At 33.5% G+C, this 25549-nt stretch overlaps 1 protein-coding gene across 7 annotated transcripts in view; it reads left to right on the top strand.

Annotated features, from left to right (window-relative positions):
* CEP170 (centrosomal protein 170) overlaps positions 1–25549 on the top strand; it is a 144660-nt gene that overhangs the window by 108184 nt on the left and 10927 nt on the right. For 4 of the 7 annotated variants that reach the window (XM_059996791.2, XM_059996819.2, XM_059996801.2 and 1 more), the window contains 4 exons: positions 2573–2699; positions 4863–6695; positions 14039–14273; positions 23608–23785. In XM_059996791.2, coding sequence (XP_059852774.1) covers positions 2573–2699; positions 4863–6695; positions 14039–14273; positions 23608–23785 — 2373 coding nt within the window. The remainder of the gene's footprint in view (positions 1–2572; positions 2700–4862; positions 6696–14038; positions 14274–23607; positions 23786–25549) is intronic. The other 3 variants (XM_059996826.2, XM_059996812.2, XM_059996781.2) reach the window with 1 other exon arrangement.

Below are 25549 nucleotides of genomic sequence, written 5' to 3'. Positions count from 1 at the left end.
TATACATGGATTTTTGACTACATAGAGGGCTGGAGCCCTTATTCCCCCAACCCCCCACACCTTTGTTCAAGGGTCAACTGTATATTATTATAAACAATTGATATATCCTCTTGTAAAATACTTTAAATTAATATGCTTTTGTCAGTGAGTGAAAATGTTAAATTTCAGTAAGCAATTAATGAGCTATATGCTCACTAATTGACATTATGAGATAAGACAAAAAAATATACACTGCATATACTTTCTAGGAGGTCATGTATTTGGAATGGAAAGATCTGTCATGCCAGGAAACATGTGTATGGTAGTGCCTGATATATATAACTTATAAACCTAAATAAGTGCCCTTGTAGTGCAGCCCAGGATGTAACTAGAATAATGTGAAATTAATTAAGGGTGGCTTGGTTAAGACAGTTTTGGAGTCAGTATAGTATAGTAGAGCTTCTAGGACCTGAGTGCAAATCCCAGAACTGCCACATTTAACAGAATACCTTTGAGTCAGTCATTTCCCCTCTCTCATCTTCAGTTTTCTCATCTATACAAAGGGCATTTTTGATAACACCTATTTACAGGGAAGGATATGAAGCCTAGAAAGTACCCAGCATCGTAATTGTCTGAGATTTATGCAGTCAACAAATGTTTATTCCCTTAACAGAAATATTAGAATTTCATTTTACACTGATACGTCGGAAAGAAGTGTTAAAAAATGTATATAACTGAGAATTATTAATTAATTATAATTTATTCAACTAACAAGATCTAACATTCAGTGGACGCTTTCTGTGTACCATTTTACAAATAATGAAACTGAAGTATGTAGAAATTAATTTGGTCAGTGTCTTAAAACTAGTACCTTGTGGAGCCAGAATTTGAACCTCAAGGAGACTTGATTTCTTAACTCATTCTCTTATTCATATATTGCCTTTCAGGAAATTAGTTAATTTAAAATATACAAGTAGTAAATAAATGTTGAATATAAATAAAATAAAACCTTAAGATATAAATAAAATATAAATGAGGTATTGTATTTGTGTGAAATGTAAGTATTCTTTATAGACAACTAAATACACATACATATTTGCTTATTAATGTAAAAGTTTTTCCGTTATGGCCTGCTATTTCCTGAAAACTGTCAAAACAGTTACTGTATTTTAGTATTCTTTTTTCCTCCTTCATCTTAGAGAATTTTTATTTTGATTTCTGTTTTACGAGATGCGTAATTACTGAAAGCGAGTGATACTTACTTGAAGCAATGTTTTAGTATTCTGATTAATCTAGAAAGGGTGCTGGTGATTGTGAACTTGTAGGACTTCCTCTTCTCCTCTCTGTCCCCTCAGCCCATGCCAAGTAAATTTATATATAGCCTGAGTATGTACCTGCCTTTGAAGGAGTCGCCTAAACAAGCCATTAGAACAATCTGCACGAATGAGTCTACATAAATGTGTGTCTTTGAAACCCACCCTGTTGTGGGTATTCCTAGCATGATTTGTACTGGTACTTCCTTCAGTCTCAGAACTGTGAGCAGCCCCCATGAAACCTTGGAGGAAATTCAAAGATTCAGCAGATTTTGGTACCCTTAGGCTTCACTGTATGTATGTCACTATGTGTACAACTTACTATTTTAATCTATTATTCTTGAAATCGTATAGTACATAGTCTGTATGAAATATTTATCAGTTTCTAGCCTGTCATTTGACACTTTTAATCTTGTTTTGAATAATTCAGAATAAAATTTGGTCAGAGCTTTCCATTCCTTAGTTGTCATTACAGGTTCAATACTAAGCATTGGCTTAAACTTTCAGTGAGGAAACATTTTTTCTATACTCCTAGATCTTCCATGTTAAATACCTAGATTGACCTAGTCTTAAGAATTACCAGTATACATCCGTAAGTCTGTGGAAGCATATCATGAATTAAATTCGATTTCACAGTTGACTAAGTACTTGCCTTAAGGACAGATGTAGCCAGGGGCAGGTCTAGGTTCAGACTGGTTATACAAAAATCCTTAAAGGTTGAGTCATTTCTGTCTTCTTCTGGAAGTACTAAAGTGTTGTAGAAAGAAGCCTAAAGCTTTGCGTTTGTTTTTGAAATCCCTGAAGACATGACCTGGGAGATTTAATACTCCTTGAGACTCTGGAACCAATCTGATTCATGGAAACATTTAGAGGGCTGGAGAACAACTTAGAAATAGGTCTTTAAACTCTCTGTTCTGTAGAATGGAGTAGAACTAACTTCACTGTGGTAGCCACAAAGCTATTGTAGTACACCTGTGTTTATTTAGTAGCAGTAAATTTTTAAGCTCTAAGAGTTTATTTTAGTACCATTGTTAGTACTTAATAAGTACAGAATATTATACTACATTCACAGTAATAATGTTGTAGTTAAAAGAGGTGCCTAGAAAATCTTCAATTTATATATGAGGAAATTTAGTACATGATAATATATCAATGTGAGGTTTAAATATTGCTTTGCATGATAGGTTAAATGGAATTTAATGACTAAATGGAATTCTCTGAACACGAGAATTGGATTTGACCAGACTAGGTCATTGCATTCTCTTATTTCTCTCCTTTAGGAAGGCACATCTTCATCTGGAAACAAGCGTTGGGTTTCACAGTGGGCTAGTTTGGCTGCCAATCATACAAGGCATGATCAAGAAGAAAGGATAATGGAGTTGTCTGTACCTGTTTCTTTGGAGAATGGTATTTTCTTTCCTTCTTTCTTTTTTTTTTGTGAATCATACATCAATTTTTAAAATACTATAAGCCAAATCTATATAGTAAGACATAAATTAAACCTAAATAAACATATTCACATAGTCTCATGCTCATACTGTATATAGATTTTATTTTCAATAAAAATGCAGATATCATTAAAATATAACCCTAACTGAAGATAAAGAGATAATTTGTAGATGAAGCATATATGTACATACTCACACAAATTTGTATATATACAACATATATATAAATGAAAATTTAAAAATAAGACTAACACAGTTCCAAACTATCCCATTCATTAACACAACAAATATTTAAATGCCACTTTATGCCATAGGTTCAATGAAAAAGAATTTACTTAACATGTATTTAATTTACTTAATACATCATTTGCAAACCTATGTAATATGATTTTTATTACCTTTTTATTATATTTCTGTGAACTGAAATATAAAGTTTCTTTAAAAAAACACAAAATTATATGCCTCTTATGATTTTGTTATTAGATTCAGTTAATTACGTTCTGAATTAAAAATAAAACTCTCAAGGAGAATTTGTATGTGGCTCTTCCCTGTATTCTTAGTTGTATTATTGGAAATGGAAATAGAAATTTGTTTTATCTTTGACTTGTGGCACCCAGAAATCTGTTTAGGAATTTTGTAAACATTAGTCAGCAAGTATTTGAGCAAGGTACACATCAGTGTACTAGAAAAGCTATATAATTTATCATAGAATCTAGAAGTAATTTTTAATATTACCAAAAATCTTTGGAAAGACAGAGTAATCTGCAGCTTGGTTCACATAAACTGATTACTGTTTGGGAAACAAAACAGATAGAGAGGCTAGGCAAATTTACAAAAGAATCATTATAAAATTATTATTAGCTGTGGAAAGCAAAATTTTATACTTGTTATAAAAATTAATAGTACTTGGCCTTCATTATTTCATTCCTGTTTCATGTTCTAAATGGACTTACTTAGATAAGCTGATAAATCTACTTGTAATCTAAAATGTTCTCGTCAAATATTCATTGAGTGTGTGTTAGGAGCCAGGACAGTGTGAGAAATCCTAGAAAAATACAAAATGATAAAATAGCTATTACAGTTTAGTGCTTCAAGTAGCACTAAGGAGATAAGACATAACCAAATAACATGATTAATTGCTGAATTAAAGTTACATCAGTTTTCCTACATTAAAACCATAGTATTGCTATGAAATTTAAATGCTAAAATTTTAGAATTATAAAGGGAAGAAAAGACCCATAGAAGCTATATCTAGTATCTTTTTCCCACTTATCCCCGAAAGATTTAAATGCTTTATATGTTAATTTATATTTCCCTAAAAAGATCCCTTTTCTCAGAAATACATTCCATTTATAAGCAGTCAGGAAAGTCCTCCTTAAGTAGTATTCTCAAAGTCTCTCACATGGAAACATCAAAGTTATATATTTTCTCATTGGCTTCTCAGTTTGAGGCTTTAATATACCAGAAGATCATAATTTTAAAATACCTCAGTTTGTAAAATTATGGCAGGTCCTGTCACCTTTTTCCATTCTTACAATTTTTAAAAATCTTTTAATGAGCTTTGAATTTTTTTTTAGAAAAACTTGTTAAAATTCTACATTTTCTATTTTACTTAGGAAATCCAAACTTGTCATTATTTCAGTAGATAATAATGCTTATTAAAAACCAGGTATGTTATTATTCTTTACTATGTAATTCAAAGTATAACAAACAAACAGTGTTTATTAGTCATTATTTTTGCAATTCTATGTACCCTACGTAGAGTCCATTTTTTGTCAATGAAATTTCACAGATGGGACAAGTCACAAAAGCAAGAATGAACACAGTAAACTTCTCTGCCATAAGACACATTAAGAGAAAAAAGAGAGCAACAGATGTAGGTTTAAGATCAGATGACCCTGATTTTCATCTCATACAATTTGCTTTCTTGACTCTCCTATTAGTAATCTACCTATTTGTGCATTTTGGCATTGTATTTTCTTTTTAAACTACACTGTCACAATGTTGGCTTATTTATTCAAAGTTTTACTTTATACTTAAGCCATTTCTTAACTTCAGAATCTAAGGTAATATGATACTCATTTGCCCCAATAAGTTCCTTATTTGTTGTTTTATTTTATAGATACAGATATCAGTGAATCTGGCCTTTCAGTGAGAAGTACTGGCTCAGCAACTTCCTTGGCTAGTCAGGGAGAGAGAAAGAGACGAACCCTTCCCCAGCTTCCAAACGAAGAAAAGTCTCTTGAGAGCTCCAGAACAAAGGTTATAGCACAGAGGTCAGAGATAGGAGAAAAGCAAGACACGGAACTTCAGGAGAAAGAAGCACCTACACAGGTATACCAGAAAGATAAACAGGATGCTGAGAGAGCCCTGAGTAAAATGAACAGGGCAGTAAATGGTGAGACTCTTAAAAGTGGTGGAGATAATAAAACCCTGCTTCACTTAGGCAGCTCTTATTCTGGGAAGGAGAAAAGTGAAAATGATAAGGAAGCTTCTTTTGTAAAGCAAACATTAGCTAAAATCCAGCAACAAGAACAAAAGGAACAGGCACAGTGGACACCTACTAAATTATCTTCTTCAAAAAATATTTCAGGTCAGATAGATAGATGTAGGGAGGAACCTTTCAAACAGGAGTCACAACCTCAAGAAAAAATTCCAGGACTTTCTACAAGCAAAGGAGAAAGAGTGATACAAAATGAGGGTAAGCGAAGAAAAGCTGAGGAAATTCTGAAAAGTCAGACTTCAAAGGGAGGAGACAAGAAGGAATCCTCCAAGTCATTAGTGCGGCAAGGAAGCTTCACTATAGAAAAACCTAGCCCCAACATACCCATAGAACTTATTCCCCATATAAATAAACAGGCTTCATCTACATCCTCTTTAGCATTAACAACTGCCAGCAGAATACGAGAAAGAAGTGATTCTATGGATACTGATTCTAGTTTGGACACAACCCTTATTCTAAAAGACACAGAAGCAGTAATGGCTTTTCTAGAAGCTAAACTGCGTGAAGATAATAAAACTGATGAAGGCCCAGATACTCCCAGTTATAACAGAGACAACTCCATTTCACCAGAATCTGATGTGGACACAGCTAGTACAATCAGTTTGGTTACTGGAGAGACTGAAAGGAAGTCAACCCAAAAGCGAAAGAGTTTCACTAGTCTCTATAAAGATAGGTGTTCCACAGGTTCTCCTTCCAAAGATGTTACAAAGTCATCATCTTCAGGTGCTAGGGAGAAAATTGAAAAGAAAACAAAAAGTCGTTCCACAGATGTAGGTTCTAGGGCAGAGGGTCGTAAATTTGTGCAGTCCAGTGGAAGAATAAGGCAGCCTTCAGTAGATTTAACAGATGATGACCAAACCTCTAGTGTACCTCATTCAGCCATCTCTGATGTTATGTCATCTGATCAGGAAACTTACTCTTGTAAATCTCATGGAAGGACTCCACTTACCTCAACGGATGAGCATGCACGTTCCAAACTGGAAGGAAGTAAAGTAACTAAATCCAAGACTTCTCCTGGAGCACCTGGTTCATCCAGTAAATCAACCACTCTCCCAAGGCCACGACCCACCAGGACTTCCCTCTTGCGCAGAGCCCGACTTGGTGAAGCTTCAGACAGTGAACTCGCCGATGCTGACAAAGCATCTGTGGCTTCTGAAGTGTCCACGACAAGTTCGACGTCGAAACCTCCCACAGGAAGGCGTAACATTTCTAGGATTGATTTGTTAGCTCAGCCTCGTAGAACAAGGCTTGGCTCATTATCAGCTCGCAGTGACTCTGAAGCAACAATCTCTAGAAGCAGTGCCTCTTCACGGACCGCAGAAGCCATCATTAGAAGTGGAGCCAGATTAGTACCTTCAGATAAATTTTCTCCTAGAATTAGAGCTAACAGTATCTCTCGACTATCTGACTCCAAGGTCAAAAGTATGACCTCAACACATGGCTCTCCTTCAGGTAAATTGGATCCAGACTTTTTATAATATTAGCATATTTCTTTTATGTTTTGGGACTCCTTTTTAAAAAAATTAAATATTAGTGTTGATTCCCAAAATTTTCAGCAGAAAGGTCATGCTGTAGAGGGTTTTATTCCTATGAAAATTACTTTATTTAGCTTAGTAAATGGAAAATTCAGAAGTTATACACACTTCCAATTAATGGCCTGGTACAAAATAGTGATTTCAAAATTAGAAGTATATTGAACCGATTTGGGAATTTTAATTGCCTAGTTGGTGAGGTATCTGGATTTGTGCGTCAAAGTTACATTAGGAATTATTATCTAGTTTATACAATAGAAATTAATAAAAATGAATATTGTATTTCTAAAAACATGTTTAACTTTTAAACATCTTCACATAATTCTAAGAGTCTGAAGAAAAGCAGTATACCCTTTATTTACTCCTTTCAGAGCTAAATGAAATAATCAGTTTTATCCTTTTTTCCTATTTATTTTGAAACATCTTGTATTTTTTTAAGTTAAATCTGTTTATGGTCGAGGCAGATGAAAACTGATCCTTAATTTGTTGCAGTGAAAGAAGATGGATTTGAGAGACAGTCACTAAGCACGTGGGCGAAACTGGGCTATAGAAATGTAACTGGTTATGAGCATTATCTCATAAGGTGCCGTTATATCGTTTAACTAGTGACAGTAATTAGCTGTCATTGATTGTAATAATTACAAAAGCTACTTCCTCCCCACCAGAATTAACTGCTTCTGGCATATTTGTCTGTTTATATACTTCATATTCAAAGCCATAGCCAGTGAGAATACATATGTGATCAAAGAGTACTAAGACAAGATATTGGTGTGTGTCCTGTAAACATGGTCTCATTACTTTATAATCAGCTTCATATGTGGGTGTGGCTGAAAAGGACAGTTGAGGGGAAACCAGCTGTTAAAAGACTTGAAGATTCATTTCCATCAGTCATCTAAGTGAGCCCTAAGTCTTGAGTGAAGAGTAAAGGGAAAGTTGGTGTGCAATCTTTTTTTTTTTTAAATTTTGACTTCTATCACGATATAGCCTACAAGACCCAAAACTAGTGGTACTTTGCAAGTGTTATTTTTTTCATTTTTTGTTCCTCCTCTCTCCTCCTCACTGCTGCTTTTCTCCACTCCATTCACATTCCATCTCTCTCCTGGTCAGTGGGTGAGGTGGTGATGATCATCATGGGTGTAAGCTGAAGATAGATAACATACAGTCTTGATTCCAAAAGAATAGATGACATTTCCCTTATTACTGTTGTCCTCCTTGTCTCTACACTTCAGGCTTTGGTTGGTGGTTCATGGGTTTGTTGCCAAGTATTTTAAAAGTGCTCTCACTTGATTTATGTTTCCCCAGTGTTGTTATCTGTTGTTCCATGTGGCTCTGCTTCTTCAGTTCACAGTTCCTTTGTGCTGCATTCTATGGTGTGTACTCCTAGCAGATTTCTTCTGCCACATTGCTTGTTCTTCACCTCATGTCTATTTAAGTTCATAAAAATGTTTAAGTATTCTCCTGTCTTAACATAAGCTGTGACATAAGTTGTATGTTACCAAGTAGCATGAAACTCTTGGTAACTCTTCCATTCGGTACTAGTTATCTAGCTCTTAACACATGAATGATCTGATTTTATTCCTCATTGTTTACCAGAGGGGCTTATTTGAGATGCCAACCAAATATGATTACTTCAGCAAGTCTAAGAAACAGCTATAAGATGCCATATATATATATATATATATATATATATATATATATATCTCTTTAAAGATATATTTTGTTTTCTGCTTCTTTGAATGCAGAACTTGATAAACATCTTTCTGTGTCCAAAAAGTACCTGAATTGCTTAATGAAATTTCCTAGGGCAAACTGAGGTGTGTGATCTTGGCCTTCTCCATACTTACTAGCAGTATATTAAATAATTATAGAGTCATGGAATTTTATAGTTCGAAGGGTTATTCAGTTTAGGACACTAAGGCCAAGAGGTGGAATAACCTGACCTGATCACATAGATATATATAGCAAGAACAGGTTGAGAATCCAAAGCTTTTAATTCCCAACCTATTGCTTTTTCGACCACAGCCAGTCTAGCTCTGAGAAATAGTCTCTACTTGGGTGCAAGCTTCCAGAGGACAGCTGGACTCTATTGATTATCATGAATATATATAAGGCCAATTTACAGTATAAAGATTTTGGTATTGTTCATCATAATCTTTGTAATTATGATGTTTTACCAAGTTCATGTTCTCTTTTCCACCTTATTGAGCGTGAAGCCACATTGTGATCCAGGATTATATATTCAGATTCTCTCAAGATGCCCATTTACAGTTTTATATCCTATCTAGGACAATGACCAGGGTCTTTCAGTCAGGGTAACATACTTAAAATAGTTACATGTGGTAGGTAGTAAAAATTAAAACAAACAAACATACTTTTTTGATTTTCCTAATTGAGGTATCTTTGATATTATGATACTTCTACTTAATATAATTATAAATCTTGAATGGAAAAAGAAAATAAAAATTCATAGCTTTTGAAATATGATTTAAAAGAATGTGAAACCATACTTGTCAGTGTTGCTATTCACACTATAAACTTCAAAGGTCTTAGAAATGTCTGAACTTAGAGCCTGTCATATGTAAAAACAATTCTATAAAGCTTCAAATTCTGTATTTTAACCTATGTTAAAAAAAAAGCTTTTCAAAGAAATATATGTGATAAAAATAGAAGCATGGAAATCTCGGATTTAGCAAAATTAGGAGTAAGGTTTCTTTTATGCTTCTTTAATTCTGATGTAATTTGTTTTTAGGAGTTCAGTTTCCCCCCACACCATGAAAATTTCTACAATGATCCTTCAGTATGAAGTTATATTAAAATATCCAGATTTATTTTCATACGATACATTTAAAACTTAGCACCCTGAATTATCAAAATAAAGCAGTTGGTTTTCATTATGTTTTAAGTACACATTCTAAAAATGTTTTAAATCATGTTAACATCCTTAGAATTTTTTTAGACCGTTTGCTTTCCCACTTCTAATCCTCAAAATTTATAGACGGTAGGAGTTAAAAGTTGGGCATGCATGGCTTGAGTTATTTTTTCTCAGGTCAAAGACCAATACAGAACACTGTCAGGGATTTTTTCCCTCAAATGGTCTCATTGCTACTTGCTTATAAATATACATGTAAAACGTGTTTGTGACTTAATTTCCCACAAAAATATTCTGATACAAGTATGAAGATGCAATGTTTGTTTTCTGAAATGTATTTGTTACATCTGTAGATGTGGATGTGTTTTGATGTCAACAGAGTTTTGGTTAACAGTAAAAGAAATCAAAACAGTCACAGATAAATGATCCTAATAACTCGTTTTCCCTTTTTAAATTACTTACACATCATAGATAGTATGTTTTCTTAGTGAATGTAGTAGTTTATTACTTCCACAAGAGGGAGTGTTACATAATTTTATAACTAAAATAAGTCTTTTTAACTAATGTAACTAAAATAATTTTCAGGTTAGCTACAAAATTAATTAAGCCCATCTTAGAACTTTTTCTCATTTTATTATATGTGCTTTCCTGCACTTCATCAACCCAAGAAGCTTCTTAGAGATTGGCATTTCAGATACCTTCAATACAAATTTTCAATTTAAGGATTTATCTGAAATGCCTTATTAGTACCAATGTATGAAATAAGCCTAATGATATAAAATTACATTTGATTTTCTAAATGATTTTACCTAAGCAGGATGAAATTCAAGAAAAAACTAAAAAAATTTTTCAGCACTGGTAAAAAAAATATCACAAAAACAGTCATTCTGTGAGAAGTCTAGGATTTTTTTTTTTTTTTTTTTTTTTTTTTTTTATTTGCGGTACGCGGGCCTCTCACTGTTGTGGCGTCTCCCGTTGAGGAGCACAGGCTCCGGACGCGCAGGCTTAGCGGCCATGGCTCACGGGCCTAGCCGCTCTGCGGCACGTGGGATCTTCCCGGACCGGGGCACGAACCCCTGTCCCCTGCATCAGCAGGCGGACTCTCAACCACTGCACCACCAGGGAAGCCCTGTCTTTTTTTTTTTAATTAGTCTAACTTGAAATGTTTGGGTTTTTTTAAATATAAAATATTTATTTTTTGTAAAGCACTTGGAATGAATTTTGCACTCTGGGAGTCCGTAGACCTGGCTTAAACTTTGATTTAAGCAATGCAAGACCTTTCTGGGCCTGATTTTTATCTATAAATTCAAGAATTTGGACTATCTAATGTCTAAGGTCATTTTATTCTAAAATTCTATGAAATAAGAAGGCACTGGGGAAAGTTAAAAACATTTTTACTTGAAGTTTGCTCTGCAATAGCTAGCAGATTATAGGGATTTTTCTTCAGATAAAATGTATTGATGCTACAGTTTGGAAGCAAAGGTTAAGAACGCAAAGGTATTGAGAGAAGTTCTTCGACAAGTAACAGGTCAGAGGTCCTGGCTTTAAACTCCCTTTCCCAGTCCCTTTTTCACCAGTAGTCATCATTTCACTTCTCAGTTCTACACGTTGCTGTTACACAAGCCAGGTTTTGTCCAGAGGTTAACTCGAGCTTTGCTTCATAGCACACCGTGTACGGTATGCTTTCCATTGGTAAAGATAACCTTTAATTGTTTGAAGACTTATTAATCATATTTTCATTTTCTGCTATGTCCTACTTATTTTATCTCTCAATTTCAGGAGAACACACCTAAATATGTTACCTTTCAGGTTTTAAAATATGCTTTGTTCTTTTGGTTGCTTTTCTTGTTATTTTCCTTCATTCCTCCCTCCCTCCCTCCCTCCCTTCCTTCCTTCTATTATTTTTTAATTTTTTATATAATTTTAAAGGTTACTTTTCATTTACAGTTATTACAAAACATTGGCTATATTCCCCATGTTGTATAATAATACATTCTTGAGCCCATCTTATACCCAATAGTTTGTGCCTCCCACCGGGCCCCCATATTGCCTGTCCCCCTTTACAAGTTATTATTAGAAGCTTCAGTATTCTTACTGGATTCTAGATAGACCTATAAAAATAGGTGGAAAGTTTATGAATTTCATTTGAAAAAGAATTTTCTCTTTTATTCTTTTCTCCAAAATGTAATGATTCTCTGACCTCAAGACTTTAGACTGTTAAAATTAAATTCTAATGTGGCTCAACTTATATATTGTCACCTGACATTTAGCACTTGGTTCTCACTTTCTCTTTCTGCTTTCATGCGCTCTGCCACTCATGAAATCTATCAGCCGTTGATGCCATTCTCTCTAAATTACCTCTACATTAACTACCTGAGTTCTATAATACCTGCTTATGTTTTCATATGTTCTGCAGTTTATTAAAACTCTTTGTTATTGGTTTTGTCTTCTCTCCAATTTTCAGTTTAGGTATGGTTACATAGTTTCCACATCAAAAATCAGGAACTTTAATCTAACAAATGATGTTTTTTTATTTATGAATTTCCTTTTATGAATCATATTCTAGGATAGCAAAATAAAGAGCATTTAGCATTTAATGAAATGCCTTTATTAAAAAGTACAGATTTGTTTACCATATATCTAATTGCCTTGCCATATTTCTATTTTTAAAAAAAACTTCTTTGTTCTTGTTCCTTAACTTTTCCTAAAATTGTTTTCACGTCTCAGGGTCAGTTCAACTTAAGGAGTTTTCAAATGTCTAGAAATGAGTAAATTTCCACCATGGTAAAAGTAATATTTATGTTAATGAATTATAATGTTAAAATCAGAAATTATATTACGCCCTTCAAAACACTCTATGATTAATTACCTGGAGTTCCATATATGTATTTGCATACACTTATACAGAAAGCCGTGAAGTTTCTGCCTATCTTCATTCTGTCAAATAGAAGTTTGAATCCAGACAAATGGGTAGGCTCTGACTTATGATGTAGTCCTGATTACAGATTTCTTTTTCTCTGTTCTTAAAGCAGTTCTGGGGGCAGTGTGTATCAATTTTGTTTGAGAGCCAACTCAGCCTTACAGGGCCCCAGGCAAAAATGTAGTTAGGGGAGGAAAAGACAGGAAAGGCATAAAATTCTAGTGGAATAGTATGAAGGAATTCTAGACTTCACAAACCTACACAGCCTAGAGTCAGCTTCTGTTTTAAAAGAGGGAGAGAGAGAGAGAGAGAGAAAGAAAACTCTTCTAATATTAATAACAGTTGGAACTTATAGCAGGAGCCAAGGTTTTATCACTTGAGCCACCAAAAACATCTCATGCTTTTTACTAGTTTTTTCTAATTTGAGAAAAGGAAATGGTCAGTATCTAGGAATTAATTCATTTATTCAAAAATATTCATTAAACATTTGTTAGCCAGACACTCTGCTAAGTGCTAGGTACACGTTAGTGGCTTAAATAGGCATAATTCCTGCCCTTTTGAAGTTTACCATGAATTAGCTGTTATCTCTCTGTTTTTTATACTTTATGTTTGATTCTTTTATTAACAGTAGTAGTGATCTGTCTGCATTAATTTGTCTTCTGATTTTCAAATGTGTCAGCAAAACCATTTTTTAAATCTTTACTAACCTTAAATAAGAAAGTGATTACCACTTTCTTTAATGTGACTATCGTCAGTATCTTCTGTGCCATAAGTGTCAGTGGTTGTGAGAATAGCTTGTAGGTTTTATTGCCATTGTCTGCTTTCACCATATGCTTTCAGTGTCAAAGCAGCAGTTGTACTAAAGATGCTTTGTTGTGTTTTTACCGTGTAAAAAGATTTTTTCCAATCATAGCATAACAGGATGTTGAATGACAGAGGTAATGTTTTTTTTTCCTGCCATAAGGCATAATTTCCACAGCAGGAATTATGCATATTTGTATGTTGGGAAAAGAGGGTTTTTACCATCTCCATGTTGAAAGTCCATGTGGCATGAGGAAATCTTTTCCTTTATTTTTATTTTTGTTGTTGTTGTTGCTGTCATTTAAAAAAATCCATATCGTCACTTAAATGAGAAATATTTGCAATTAAATAGTACCCGAGTTAAACATTTATGAATAGAGCTTGCTTAGTTGTTTGTCATTAGTGAATTTTTCATCTGAATGTTTATTCACCATGCTACAGAAAATGTGATCTTTCTATTGTTCTTAATTCCTCATTGTTTTTAATTCACCAAAGTATAATGTTTCTATCTTTAAGGAGTAGTAGACTTATGGTTTTTGTGAGGTATGTGTACATCAGTTATTGAAAATTGTGCTGTGTGTGCTTTCATGGTGTTTTTGAAATCATGAATTTTATTTTACCTCTTTTAAAAGATAACATAATAATTCTTTTTTTAATAATTAAACTAATTTAGTAAATGCAAGATGGAGGCGCTTTCCTACTGATTATGCTTCCACCTCAGAAGATGAATTTGGATCAAACCGTAATTCCCCTAAACATACCCGTCTACGTACTTCTCCAGCCCTGAAAACGACTCGATTGCAGAGCTCTGGGTCAGCAATGCCTACTAGTTCTTCATTCAAACACCGGATAAAAGAACAGGAAGACTACATCCGAGATTGGACTGCTCATCGAGAAGAAATAGCCAGGTTGGTTTTAATGGGTTATCTCTAAGAGTTGAAATTGTTTCAACTTGATAACAAGTTTAGCTTTTACTTGGTTTGTACTAATAGTCCAAGGAATGAAATCCACAGATAACTTAGTTTTGTTGGTAGTATTACTGTCTATCCTTTTTTTTTTATATGGTATTTTTAATGTGAGTGCTACTTACATATTGTAGAATTAATTTATTTTGGTAAACCGCCCTTTCCTATTTCTAGTAGAGATACAGATGAATTAATATAATTTTTGAAAGGTAGTATCAGCTCTACATAATTGAGAATTGTGCAGCTAAATTTTTGATTACATTCCTTTTACCTTCCAAAGAGGTAATAGTGTACTTGTTAGAGATGTTGCTAATGTTCTCTGGGGAGAATTAGAGTTAGTCAGATTGTTACTCACACTTCAGTGAGTTCATTAGATACAGTCAGTACAATCCTTTAATAATTAAATGAAAATATTATTTTGAATGTTAAATGTATTTATAATAACCTGAAGATTACATAATAAAAAGTAAAATTCATGCTGCGGATGTGATTTTTAATTGATAGCACTGTAGTTGAACATTAAAGAGAGGCTCTACTCAGATAAATGCTATAATAGTTAAGGGTTTTTTAAGTTTGTAAGGTATTAAATTTTACTGCAGTATGCCACATGTTACCTAAACATTTTCACTGTGTACATGCTAAAATTATTTCTGCCTTTAGTTTAAGACCCTAATCTTCAAGTTTTATACTTGACAACATTTATTAAAGAATTTATTTATAATAATTCATAAATGCTTTTTTAAAAAACTTTTATGATGATTTTATGATGTTCGTCTTTTGTTTTCTTTACTCTGTGGACTTCTGTGAATTGTTTTTTTCTGGCTCATTAGTTTAATGTTTAGGTTTTTTGGTTTTTTGTCTTTAATGACTCTTCACTTGTGATTGCCTTTAGTTCTTAAAGAACATGCCCTTCTAATCTCATTACGCTGCTTAAACGTTGTTTTTTGGCCGTATAAATGACAATAATTATTGAAGCATTGTAAACCAGTTCTGATTACAGTACAGGCATATATGTACTTCGGGATCCATGAATTATTATGGGCCCACAAAACTGTTAGTGAGAGAATCTTGATACTACATTTTTTCTTGTGGGCACAACTGGCAACAGCAGGCCTTGCTCTTGTCTCATCATTTTTCTCCTTCCCATGCAGAAGTCTCACCACGTGAGCTCAAGGGGTACCTGAGGGAACTAGAGTGTTCTGTTTTTTCTTAGGAGGCTTTGCGTCTCAAGCCCTCTACCCCAAACTAGAACGCTAAACACCTTCTTCTGGGCCAAACCCACTTCCCTGCCCCTAAACAGAAAAGAATTATGATACAAAGGGGAAAGTGAATAAGAACTGTCTGTTATATTTTCACTTAGTTTTATTTTGTTAGTATGTGCATTTTATTACCCTTGTCTATGTATATTTTATTATCTGTAGTAGTACTCTAAAGCTAGGCTATTTAACCTCTAATGATTTCATGCCTTTTTCCTCCAGTTTCTTAGTAGCATTATGCTAATAAAACTTGCTATTGGGATTTAATTTTTCAAGGTATATTTTTCAGCCATACATCTCAAAGCAAGAGAAAGTTCTTTTTGTTTATTAAGTAATTTAAAAAGGCGGAGGGAGGATAGGAAGTATGCAAGGAAAGAAAGTTAATGTTGATATTTAATGTTCCTGTAAGACGCTGATAAGTTTGCTTAATATGAGGAAATTTATTTTCAAATAACTATGAATCACATACTAAATAGAATGGAGAAATACATAGCTTTATTTCTTTAAATTAGCTACCACTTTCACTTAAGAAAACTCACATGCTGGAGCAATACTTTTTTTTGTTGTTGTTGCTGTTCGCCGGGCCTCTCGCTGTTGTGGCCTCTCCCGTTGCGGAGCACAGGCTCCGAACGCGCAGGCTCAGCAGCCATGGCTCACGGGCCCAGCCGCTCCGCGGCATGTGGGATCTTCCCAGACCGGCGCACGAACCCGTGTCCCCTGCATCGGCAGGAGGACTCCCAACCACTGCGCCACCAGGGAAGCTCTGGAGCAATACTTTTAAGAGTAATAGGTAAAGATATTTTTATTTGAAAAGCACAATAATGATTTTAATTTATTACAAAATGTTTTCTGCTTTGTTATATTCTGTTTGCTTAGATTTTAGAGCTATATTACTAAACCAGCACTTTGTAGTCCGTACATAGTAATTATTTACCTTCGTTTAAACTTAAAGCACAAAAATTCCATCTGGTAATTATTTACCTTCGTTTAAACTTAAAGCACAAAAATTCCATCTGGAATATAAAGAATATAAGCAAAATATAATATATTTAGTCTTTCAATTTGAAGAGGAAACTTTTTTCCAGGTACCCCCGATACATGTGCTTTCGATAATGCTTGTCCCAGTTTCTCCATTATAACACAGATACAGATTTGCTTCCCTTGGGAATTTCTTAGATTATACCTTTATGAATTTTAGGGTAAACAAAGCTATAATACCACCTTTACAGATTATCAAATATAATATATTTAACCTAAAAATTATACTGGAAGATTATATAATTCTCATTTGGATCACAATGCACTAAATTTTTTAGGAGAGAGTTCTAGTTAACAATATTTTATTTTAAGGTTTAACAACCAGTTCATTACAGATATGTTATAGGAGAGGATTAAATCATAAAGGCAATATAATATTTTATCCTAATGTTGATTGAAGGTATTATTTGCAAAGGTGAGATCCTCTTGCACCTTTACACCTCTGCAGTTTTATTTTGGATCAAGTTTTTGTATACATAAGTGCTTTATATGTATTGTGTATATGCGTGTAATCCCCGTCCACTCAACAAAGAATTCCTAAGCAACTCCTATGAGCAGAATGTAGTGTTTAGCGTGAGTGAACTGTAAAGATGACTTAGACATTGATGTCCTCAGTTCAGAGTCAGAGGAAAGAAGCAAAAGTGTAGTGTGCGGTTGATACAGGCAGAGTGACAGAAGAGGTTTTAAAAAATAGGAAGTTTGTCCAAGTATAAGATGTAAAGGTGTATAGTTATTGGATGACCAAACTGAAGATAATACAGAGCCAGCTAAATAATAGGAGACTTTGAATGCTAGCTACGAAGTGTGCATATTATTTTATGTATGTTGATACTTTAAGATTTTTGAAAAGGAAGGTAACTTAAGATCTATATTAAAAGAAGGTAACTCTGAAGGGCATTTTGTAGAATTGTTAGAGAGAGAAGAGAGCCTAGAGATAAACTAGTAATCTATTCTAGAAGTTAATGTGCAACATATTGAAGACCTGAGATAGTGTTAGTGAGGGTACAAGTGGAGATATGGACGTGTAACAGCTGACAGCGTTTGATGATTGCCAGCATGACTCTATGGTTGTTCAAATGGATATTGGTAAGAATAAGGAAGACAAAAGACAGGAAGGAAGACAAGCTTCGTTTTGGACATACTGACTTTAAGGTACTTAAGGAACAGCCATGTGAAAGCGTATGGCTCTGCAACATAGGAAGCTGATGAGAGCTAGAATCATCGTTTTGGAAGTCAAAGAGAAAATACTTGAAGCTGTGGTCATAGATGATATTGCCAGGAAATGGTGAGTGAACCTAGAATACTGTTAAACTCAGAGGTATAACCTAAATTATAAGGATGCAGTATAGCTGAATGATCAGAATCGTGGACTCTGGGATCAGGCCTTCTAGATTGAAACCCAACTCTACCCACAAGGTCTGTATGACCCTTGACAAGTTAAGTAACTGTGCTCTAGTGATCTCATGCATAAAATGGACGTGACAGTAGTGCCAACTTGAGAGAGTTGACAGACTGATGCATGTGCTTTACATATAGTGCTTGACATATAGTAAGCTAGCAATAAATGTTATATTTAAGTGGAGTGCAGAGAAAACAGTGTGGTGTGTGTGTATACTCAAATATGATTATATTTAGAACTTAATTGTGAGCTTTCCGTTTTCTGTATGACTCCAGATGTAATTGGAGTTTCAGAATCAATGTGATATTCTTATAATTTATAAAATATTCTGTTAGGCTTACCCTATACAAATAGGAAACCTAAGAATCCCAGCCAAGGTTTTGTTCACATTTTCAATCCAAACATTATTTTAAAATGTTCTTTTTTACCTGAGAATAATAACGCTGATATATAAGTGGTCTGTTTTTTTTTTAAATATTGAAATGATTGTTAAATAAATGTATCACAGAACACCCACCTAATGAGTCCTACTGCCTGATTTGATAGCCTCCAAAGTAGTCATCTGACAGTTCATGTCAAGAGGGAAAAAGCTTTTATTATTACCAGGTCTTTTACATATAATACTTTTATTAGTGAAATTCAAATAAGAATACCTATCAAATACATTTTTAAAAATTTTAGAATAGAACTATGGTTTATATTTTTCAAGCCTAAATAATATTTTCAATTAAAATTACAAATGTATGGTAATCTTAACGATGAAAAACCAAATACTTGTCATTTTAATACATTACTAAAAGCTTTTTTGTTTTATTTTTTTGGTAAGAGTCAGTTTAATTTAGTGGCCAGAATTAAGTGTATGGGGTTCCTTATCATCTATAAAGTAATGTAATGAAACATCTATACATAGCAATCTATTTTAGTTAAAAAAGTCTTTTAATGGCAATACAGTTAAAAGATATACTATATTTGGGGGTATGTGTGGAAGTGAGCTTTAATAATACTAAAGTATTTTTTATTTCGGGGAAAACACCATAGAGATAAAATTTACGTTATCAAGGAATAAAGTACATCTGTTCAGTCAGTTTTAAGCTTTATTGGTTCACAATAGCTGAAGTCCAGGTCCAGCCTCTGTCTGTTTGTTCTTTTGGGCTAGGCCAGATCCAAATAGCAAGGGTAGAAACAAAACATCTGCCCAGAATAACTGTCAAATGACAGTTATTCTTCAGTTTCTTATAGTTTTTCAGCATTTTCTAGATATTATGCCTTCATCATATTCTCTGACCTGAGGGTACCTTATACTACCTCTTTGCATGTACTTTGGCTATCTCAAATCTTGCTCATTGAATAAGGGCAGTATTTTCCTATCAGGTGACTTCACACCATCTTCTTTTAACTTGCAGACTTTGTGTCTGGTGGAGATGGCATGGGGTGGTGTGGTGGTGGTTGTTTCTTTAATTTTTCTCATTTATTTAGGAACTGTTTATTGATGGCCAAGAGTGTGCTAAGACCTTCAAAGTTATCTTCTTACCATTACCTCTTCATGACTTGCTCAGTATATTTGAAGCATATTCATAAGTTTAAAGACTACACTTAAGTAAATATAACGTATCTGTGGTGCTAAGCTCACGTTTAAACTTAGTTTCATTGAAGAAAATGGGAGGTAACTTTTTTTAAAAATATATAATTAAATCCCTACCTCTTTTGATGGCCAGAAATAGATTCTACATACTTTATTCCTCTATTTGGGCCAGCCATTAAACTGCTTTGGCTACCCAAAAGAGCTTCCAATTTCAATCCATTACTCTCCCAACCGAAGCCAGTCTTTTGTGGCTCAGGTTACCTATTTCTCCCAATTCTCCGTGCTTTCATTAAATGCCCACAATAGATGTGGATTGCCATAATTCTTCCATTAAGGTTTTTTGTAATATTGCATCAAAATTCCATCAACATATAATAAATATAACTGAGAGTTTCCATCAAAAGAAGAATAAGATCTTCCTTATCAGTAGGAAACTTTTGTGAACCTTCCCTATAGTCTTTAGCTAGGTCAAGTATATGAGTTAATCTTTATGCCTCTTGAGAGCTAGGCTTCTTTGATTCTTTATTATAAAGTCAGATTCAACATAAGATTTTCTGGAATGACTCTTAATGTCTCTCCTAAAACTAATTTTATATTTTTATCACTCTTGTCATTTAAAAAGTAGACTAAATTATTTCTTAAAAGCTAAGTAAAGTTACAGTTATAATCTCTTATCCAGTGTTAAAGTAACAAGAGGTTTGATTTGTTATCATTCACTTCAATGTTAGGATTCTAAAGCTAGTATACTTCTTTAGTAGCTCATCACTTCCTTTTTTCCAGTAATATCAAAGGCAGTCTCATGCTCATGGTTTATATGTATATCCTTTGAAGCTCTACTTACATATAAAAACTTTTGAAACTTAATATGCTATTAAAAAGATAAAGCAGATATTTTCCTTTTCAGTTAATTTAAAACCTAAAAGGCTGTTAATGTTGGTAATTTAAATCAATAAAGTCTGATAGTTTGTTTCTGTCATAGTTATTAGGTCACACTTGCAAATATTGCATGCTTAATAGGACATGCATTTCACAAGGTCTCACTCTCATTTTCAATATTTTAAACTTCCAGTATACCCAAAGCGTATTATTAATATATTTTCCCCTGTTTTTAACCCTTCAGTGAAAAATAGCCTTTAATTGATTTAAATAAGAAAGGGGACATTACTGAGATAGTTCACCTGAGAAAATCATAAACTTCATAAAGTATGTCCTCATTACCCCACCTTTTTACAAATAATGCATATTCATTTCTACAAAATTTTTGAAATTGGATTATTGGTTCTGACCCTAAGGTAGACAAAATTACACAGATGTTATAGAACTTAACCCTGAAACTATATTTCCTTCCTTAAGGACTGTTTTCCTATCCATATTTTGTAATAAAATAAAATTAAATGTGAAAATTATCCAATTTTTCTAATTAGAAGGCTTGAGTTTTTATTGATATTGCAAAGGAAGCAGATGGAAGCAAAACTCCAAATAAAAGGTCTGTTCATTTTAGAATTTCCTCCTTCAGCAGATTTATTGAGGTGGAGATTGAGAATAAGAACAGGGGTTATAAACTTGGAGATAAAAGAAAGAATACAAGAGATATAAAGTACTACATTATTGTAAAATATTCTAATAACTGTAATCTAGAAGTACTACAGAATTAATTTGTAAGCCTAGATTGAACAACCATATGAATAGATCCATACTCTATGTTGAGTCATAAAACTGTTATTTCTGAAGATACTCATAACTTTGGCTTTTTTTTCTTGATAATTTTATATGTCTTTTAGAATTCCTAATACTGGTTTTAGTAGGTGCTCAGATTTTTAAGCAATGCAGATTTAAATTAAGTTAATGGTCTGTATTATTGAGTCAGCTTTAAGATAGGAATTGCCATGCAAAGAAACAGCTGGTATATACGCAACATACTTGTAAATTAAAAGAAAGCTTTTCGGATGCCTACTAACTGAACAGTATATGTGGTATATACATTAAGAGTTCATTGTAGTACAGTTTTTACTGTATAACATGTTGACATTGCTGTTGTTTGTGGGTTTTTTTTAATTAATTCATTACTGCTTTCTGCAAATATCAGAAGCTTCATCGTACAAATGTCTGCATAAAAAACTTTAAAAACAAAATAGATCGTTAGATAAGTAAAAGTTGCCTATTTCTTATCTCATTAAACTGGGTTATTCTGTTTCTCATCCTAGTTCATTTATTTTAGGAAATTACAAGAGTGGAATATTGTATCTAAGGAAACAGTTTACACCCATTCTCAAAAGAGTTACATCAACAGTTAACAAGTTTTTAAAAATTAGTTGTGGAATGGTAATATGAGATATAGCGTGATGTATAGAAAGATCTGGTTACACCACTTACTGTTTGTGACCTTAACCGAAAAATTAGTTGCATAACCTCTCCTGAGGCTGATTTTCCTCATCTACAAAACAAGCTGATTAATACCTCTCTTACAAGGTGGTTGTAAGAATTAGAGTTGGTGAATATAAAGCTTCTTTATAATGGTTTTGATTATAATATATGGTAAGTATTGGTTTTGATTATTTGAAAATATAATTCTAAGCTTCTGAAGCCAAGGACCCTGTCTGCTTATTCACCATTGCAGCCCTTAGGGCCTACCACAGTGGCCAGATTAGTAAATATTTTTTGGTAAATAAAAAGGAATTGACCACAGATTGCTTCTGTTGGGCCGTAGCTTCAACATAGCTTTTCTTTTTAAATCTGTAGTTAAGTTTTTATGCAATTACTGCATTCCTTGAAAGTCTTTCAAGCTCACATTTTGTATAAGTTAAAAAACTGTTACTTTGTGCTTTGGATTTTAGAGTTGGGAATCTTAAAACAGGTACTTTACAAATATTCTGTCATTCCAAAACCTTCCCTGTGGAAGTAGCCAAATAGAGATCATGTGCAGGGGATGCATAACTTAGAAAATGTTCAGTTATCACCAATAGCAATTATTTAATTCTTCAATCCATGTAGCTAAAAATACAAATAAATGGCTTTATGGAAATAAGCTCTAAACCTGGAATCTGGCCCTGTCTTAGCTACTTCTAAGTTGTATGGTCATGAGCAAGCCAGTAATTTTCTCCTAAAATGTGTCTTTATTCATAATCCGATAGGTTCTACCTCACAAGCTCTGCCTCTATCTTGTGACCCTCAAATGACATATTGTGTACTGTGAAGTATGGTATATGGTGTAAAGTGCCATGCTGTGTCACAGTTCCTCACCTTGGTACCATACACCCCTTGGGCCATCTGGGGAAGCTTAGGGAGCTCTTCTCAGAAGAATGTTTCTAAATGCATAAACGTAAAATACTTAGAATGACAAAGAAATGCAATTATATTGAAATACAGTTATCAAAATATTTTTAAAGGTATATAGTAATATATGGTTCTCTGTTAACGTACTAAATGGAATGTTATGGCTGTGGGTTTAATGAACTGCAGTAATTTTGAAATAGTGATGACTAAGTGTTTTGAGGTACTTGTAGCAACTATAATGTGATTACTTTTACTGACAAAAAATCAGCAGTATTGCTAATACCACTGTTGTTTATTGCTTGTATTTATAATTGAAAGAAATGCTAAGTTTCAGTTAGGAGAGTGGTGAAAATAAAGTTGTAATTGCTTTTCTCATTCAAGTTCATGGACTCCTTGAATTCTGTTCACCACCCCCAAGTTTAAGAACTCCTGTATAGTCATTAACATTAACAGTGTATTTTTAAAAGATATATCAGTACTTCAGGTGTTTAACATGTATTTTTCAAAGTGACAACTTGCAGATGACGTGCAATTTAGTTTTATTAATATTTGGAATTAAAGTTTAAGACTTTGAGTATCAAATAGTTAATAGCATGTCCAAAAAAATCTTAAATTTTGAGTACAGATCTTTAACTAAATATACAATTTATGTAACTGATTCTATCAAAATGATTGTTTCTAGACCTGTTATTTGAAAGTATTAAACTTCTTTTCTAAAATTATTGCCAGGATCAGCCAAGATCTTGCTCTCATTGCTCGGGAAATCAACGATGTAGCAGGAGAGATAGATTCAGTGACTTCATCAGGCACTGCCCCTAGTACCACAGTAAGCACTGCTGCCACCACCCCTGGCTCTGCCATAGACACTAGAGAAGAGGTAGGAGATCTTCATGGAGAAATGCATAAGGTTCTTTCTTTTCTTTATTTCTTTTGCTTTTAGCTTTTTGCTTAGTTTATTTTAGTTACGTCCACCCTTCCTGTTTGCATGAAGCTCTGCATTTTCCAACTTTACTTTAACAAGTTTCTTTTATGTTTTTATAACAAAACTAGTAAAGGCTAACATTTTGTCTACTATTAACATGAAGCTATAAAATGATTTAAAATAAGCACTTTGTAAAATATGAAAATAAACGGTATCTGAAAAGCAAATCCAAATTTGGTAAATGTATAAATAGTAAATAGTTGTATAAAGTTTTTGTAAATTTTACGTAGCTTCTTAACTAGGAGTTATCTCTAGTAGCAAAGAAAGAGAAAAATTCTACAGTTTTCACGACTTCAAATAATTCTGTTGATGAATATACACATGCATATGTATACACGAAGATTCTTAAAAAATTGAAATATACCTACACACACACTCAAATATGTGTATCCAGTTTTGAAACACTCGTGAACTCTGCAATGTAAGTTAGCATATATAGACTATTGCCCTTCCAAAACCAGGGCCTCCTGCCCTCCCACTCCTGGGGGCACCATGTACATACATGGCTCCAGAAGGTGCCTTTAACATATAATATAAAAATAATGTACTCTGGCCATGTTGGCTCTCTTGATTTGGTGCAGAGATGCAAACAAAAGATTGGCATTTTGAAAAATGAATTATAGTTTTATTAGAACAAAGCCACACTAATTTGTTTAATTATCATCTGGCTGTTTTATGCTACAACGTCAGAATTGAGTAGTCGGACAGAAGCTGTATGGCTGCAAAGCCTAAAATATTTATTATCTGACCTTTTACAGAAAAAATTTGCCAGCCCCTAATATTGATGATTCATTCCACTCCCTTAATTTTATAAAATAATGTTCTCAATAGTAGCCAAAAATGGCTAGCCTCTTTGACAAATTTAATTCTGGTAAACTGTACTACTAAAATTTTCTTCAGTTGCTTTTTGTCACCTTTATAATCTTATTCTTTAATGGTCATTTTTTGGTTGTTTTTTTTTCCCGTTTATGTGTTGCCTAATTTGGTAAATGATGTTTCATCAACCTGTGTAGAGTTTTGTTACCACAGTGATCAATTGTAAATGTATATAAAAATCATTCTTATTGGTGAAAAACAAAAGAATCCTCTTGGTGGCAAGACATACACAATTCTTCTGGTACACTTTAAATGATGAAGATATTATTTTCACAGCTGTCTAACTAAATGTCTAACATGATTGTACCTTCACTCAGACCCAGTAAAATTTTTCAAACATTTCATTGAGTAGACTTCCATTTTTTCCTTTTGGCTTTATTTCTTATTATTGTACTAAAGTTTATTCCTTCTTCAGTAAACCTGAGCTACTTTGTACCGTATGTGTATAATTTGCACTGTAGATGGCAGTATATCATTTGTACTGGAATATGTCATTTCTGTAACATTGCTAAAAGTTTATCTAAGACCAAAAACTACTTACTTTGTGAACCAAAAAAAACTTTTTTTTTGGAAACTTAATTATAATTTGCAATTTATTTATCTGTGAAGAAATTTGGCACCTGGATTTGGGGAGAAAAAAAGGAAAAAAGCAAGATAGGAAACTAAAAGAAAAAGAAAGATTATTTTACACGGGCAAGGCAATGTGAGTAAAATAAACTCCTTGTCCATATACATGGCTCAGTTTTTTCTATTTACTATCTGTGCTTTCCATTTAGGGGAAACCTTATCCATGGAAGACTCAAATTTAACATA

The sequence above is a fragment of the Delphinus delphis genome, chromosome 1 (assembly GCF_949987515.2).
Source record: "Delphinus delphis chromosome 1, mDelDel1.2, whole genome shotgun sequence".
Classification (NCBI taxonomy): domain Eukaryota; kingdom Metazoa; phylum Chordata; class Mammalia; order Artiodactyla; family Delphinidae; genus Delphinus; species Delphinus delphis.
This window is presented reverse-complemented; position numbering and strand designations above follow the sequence as displayed.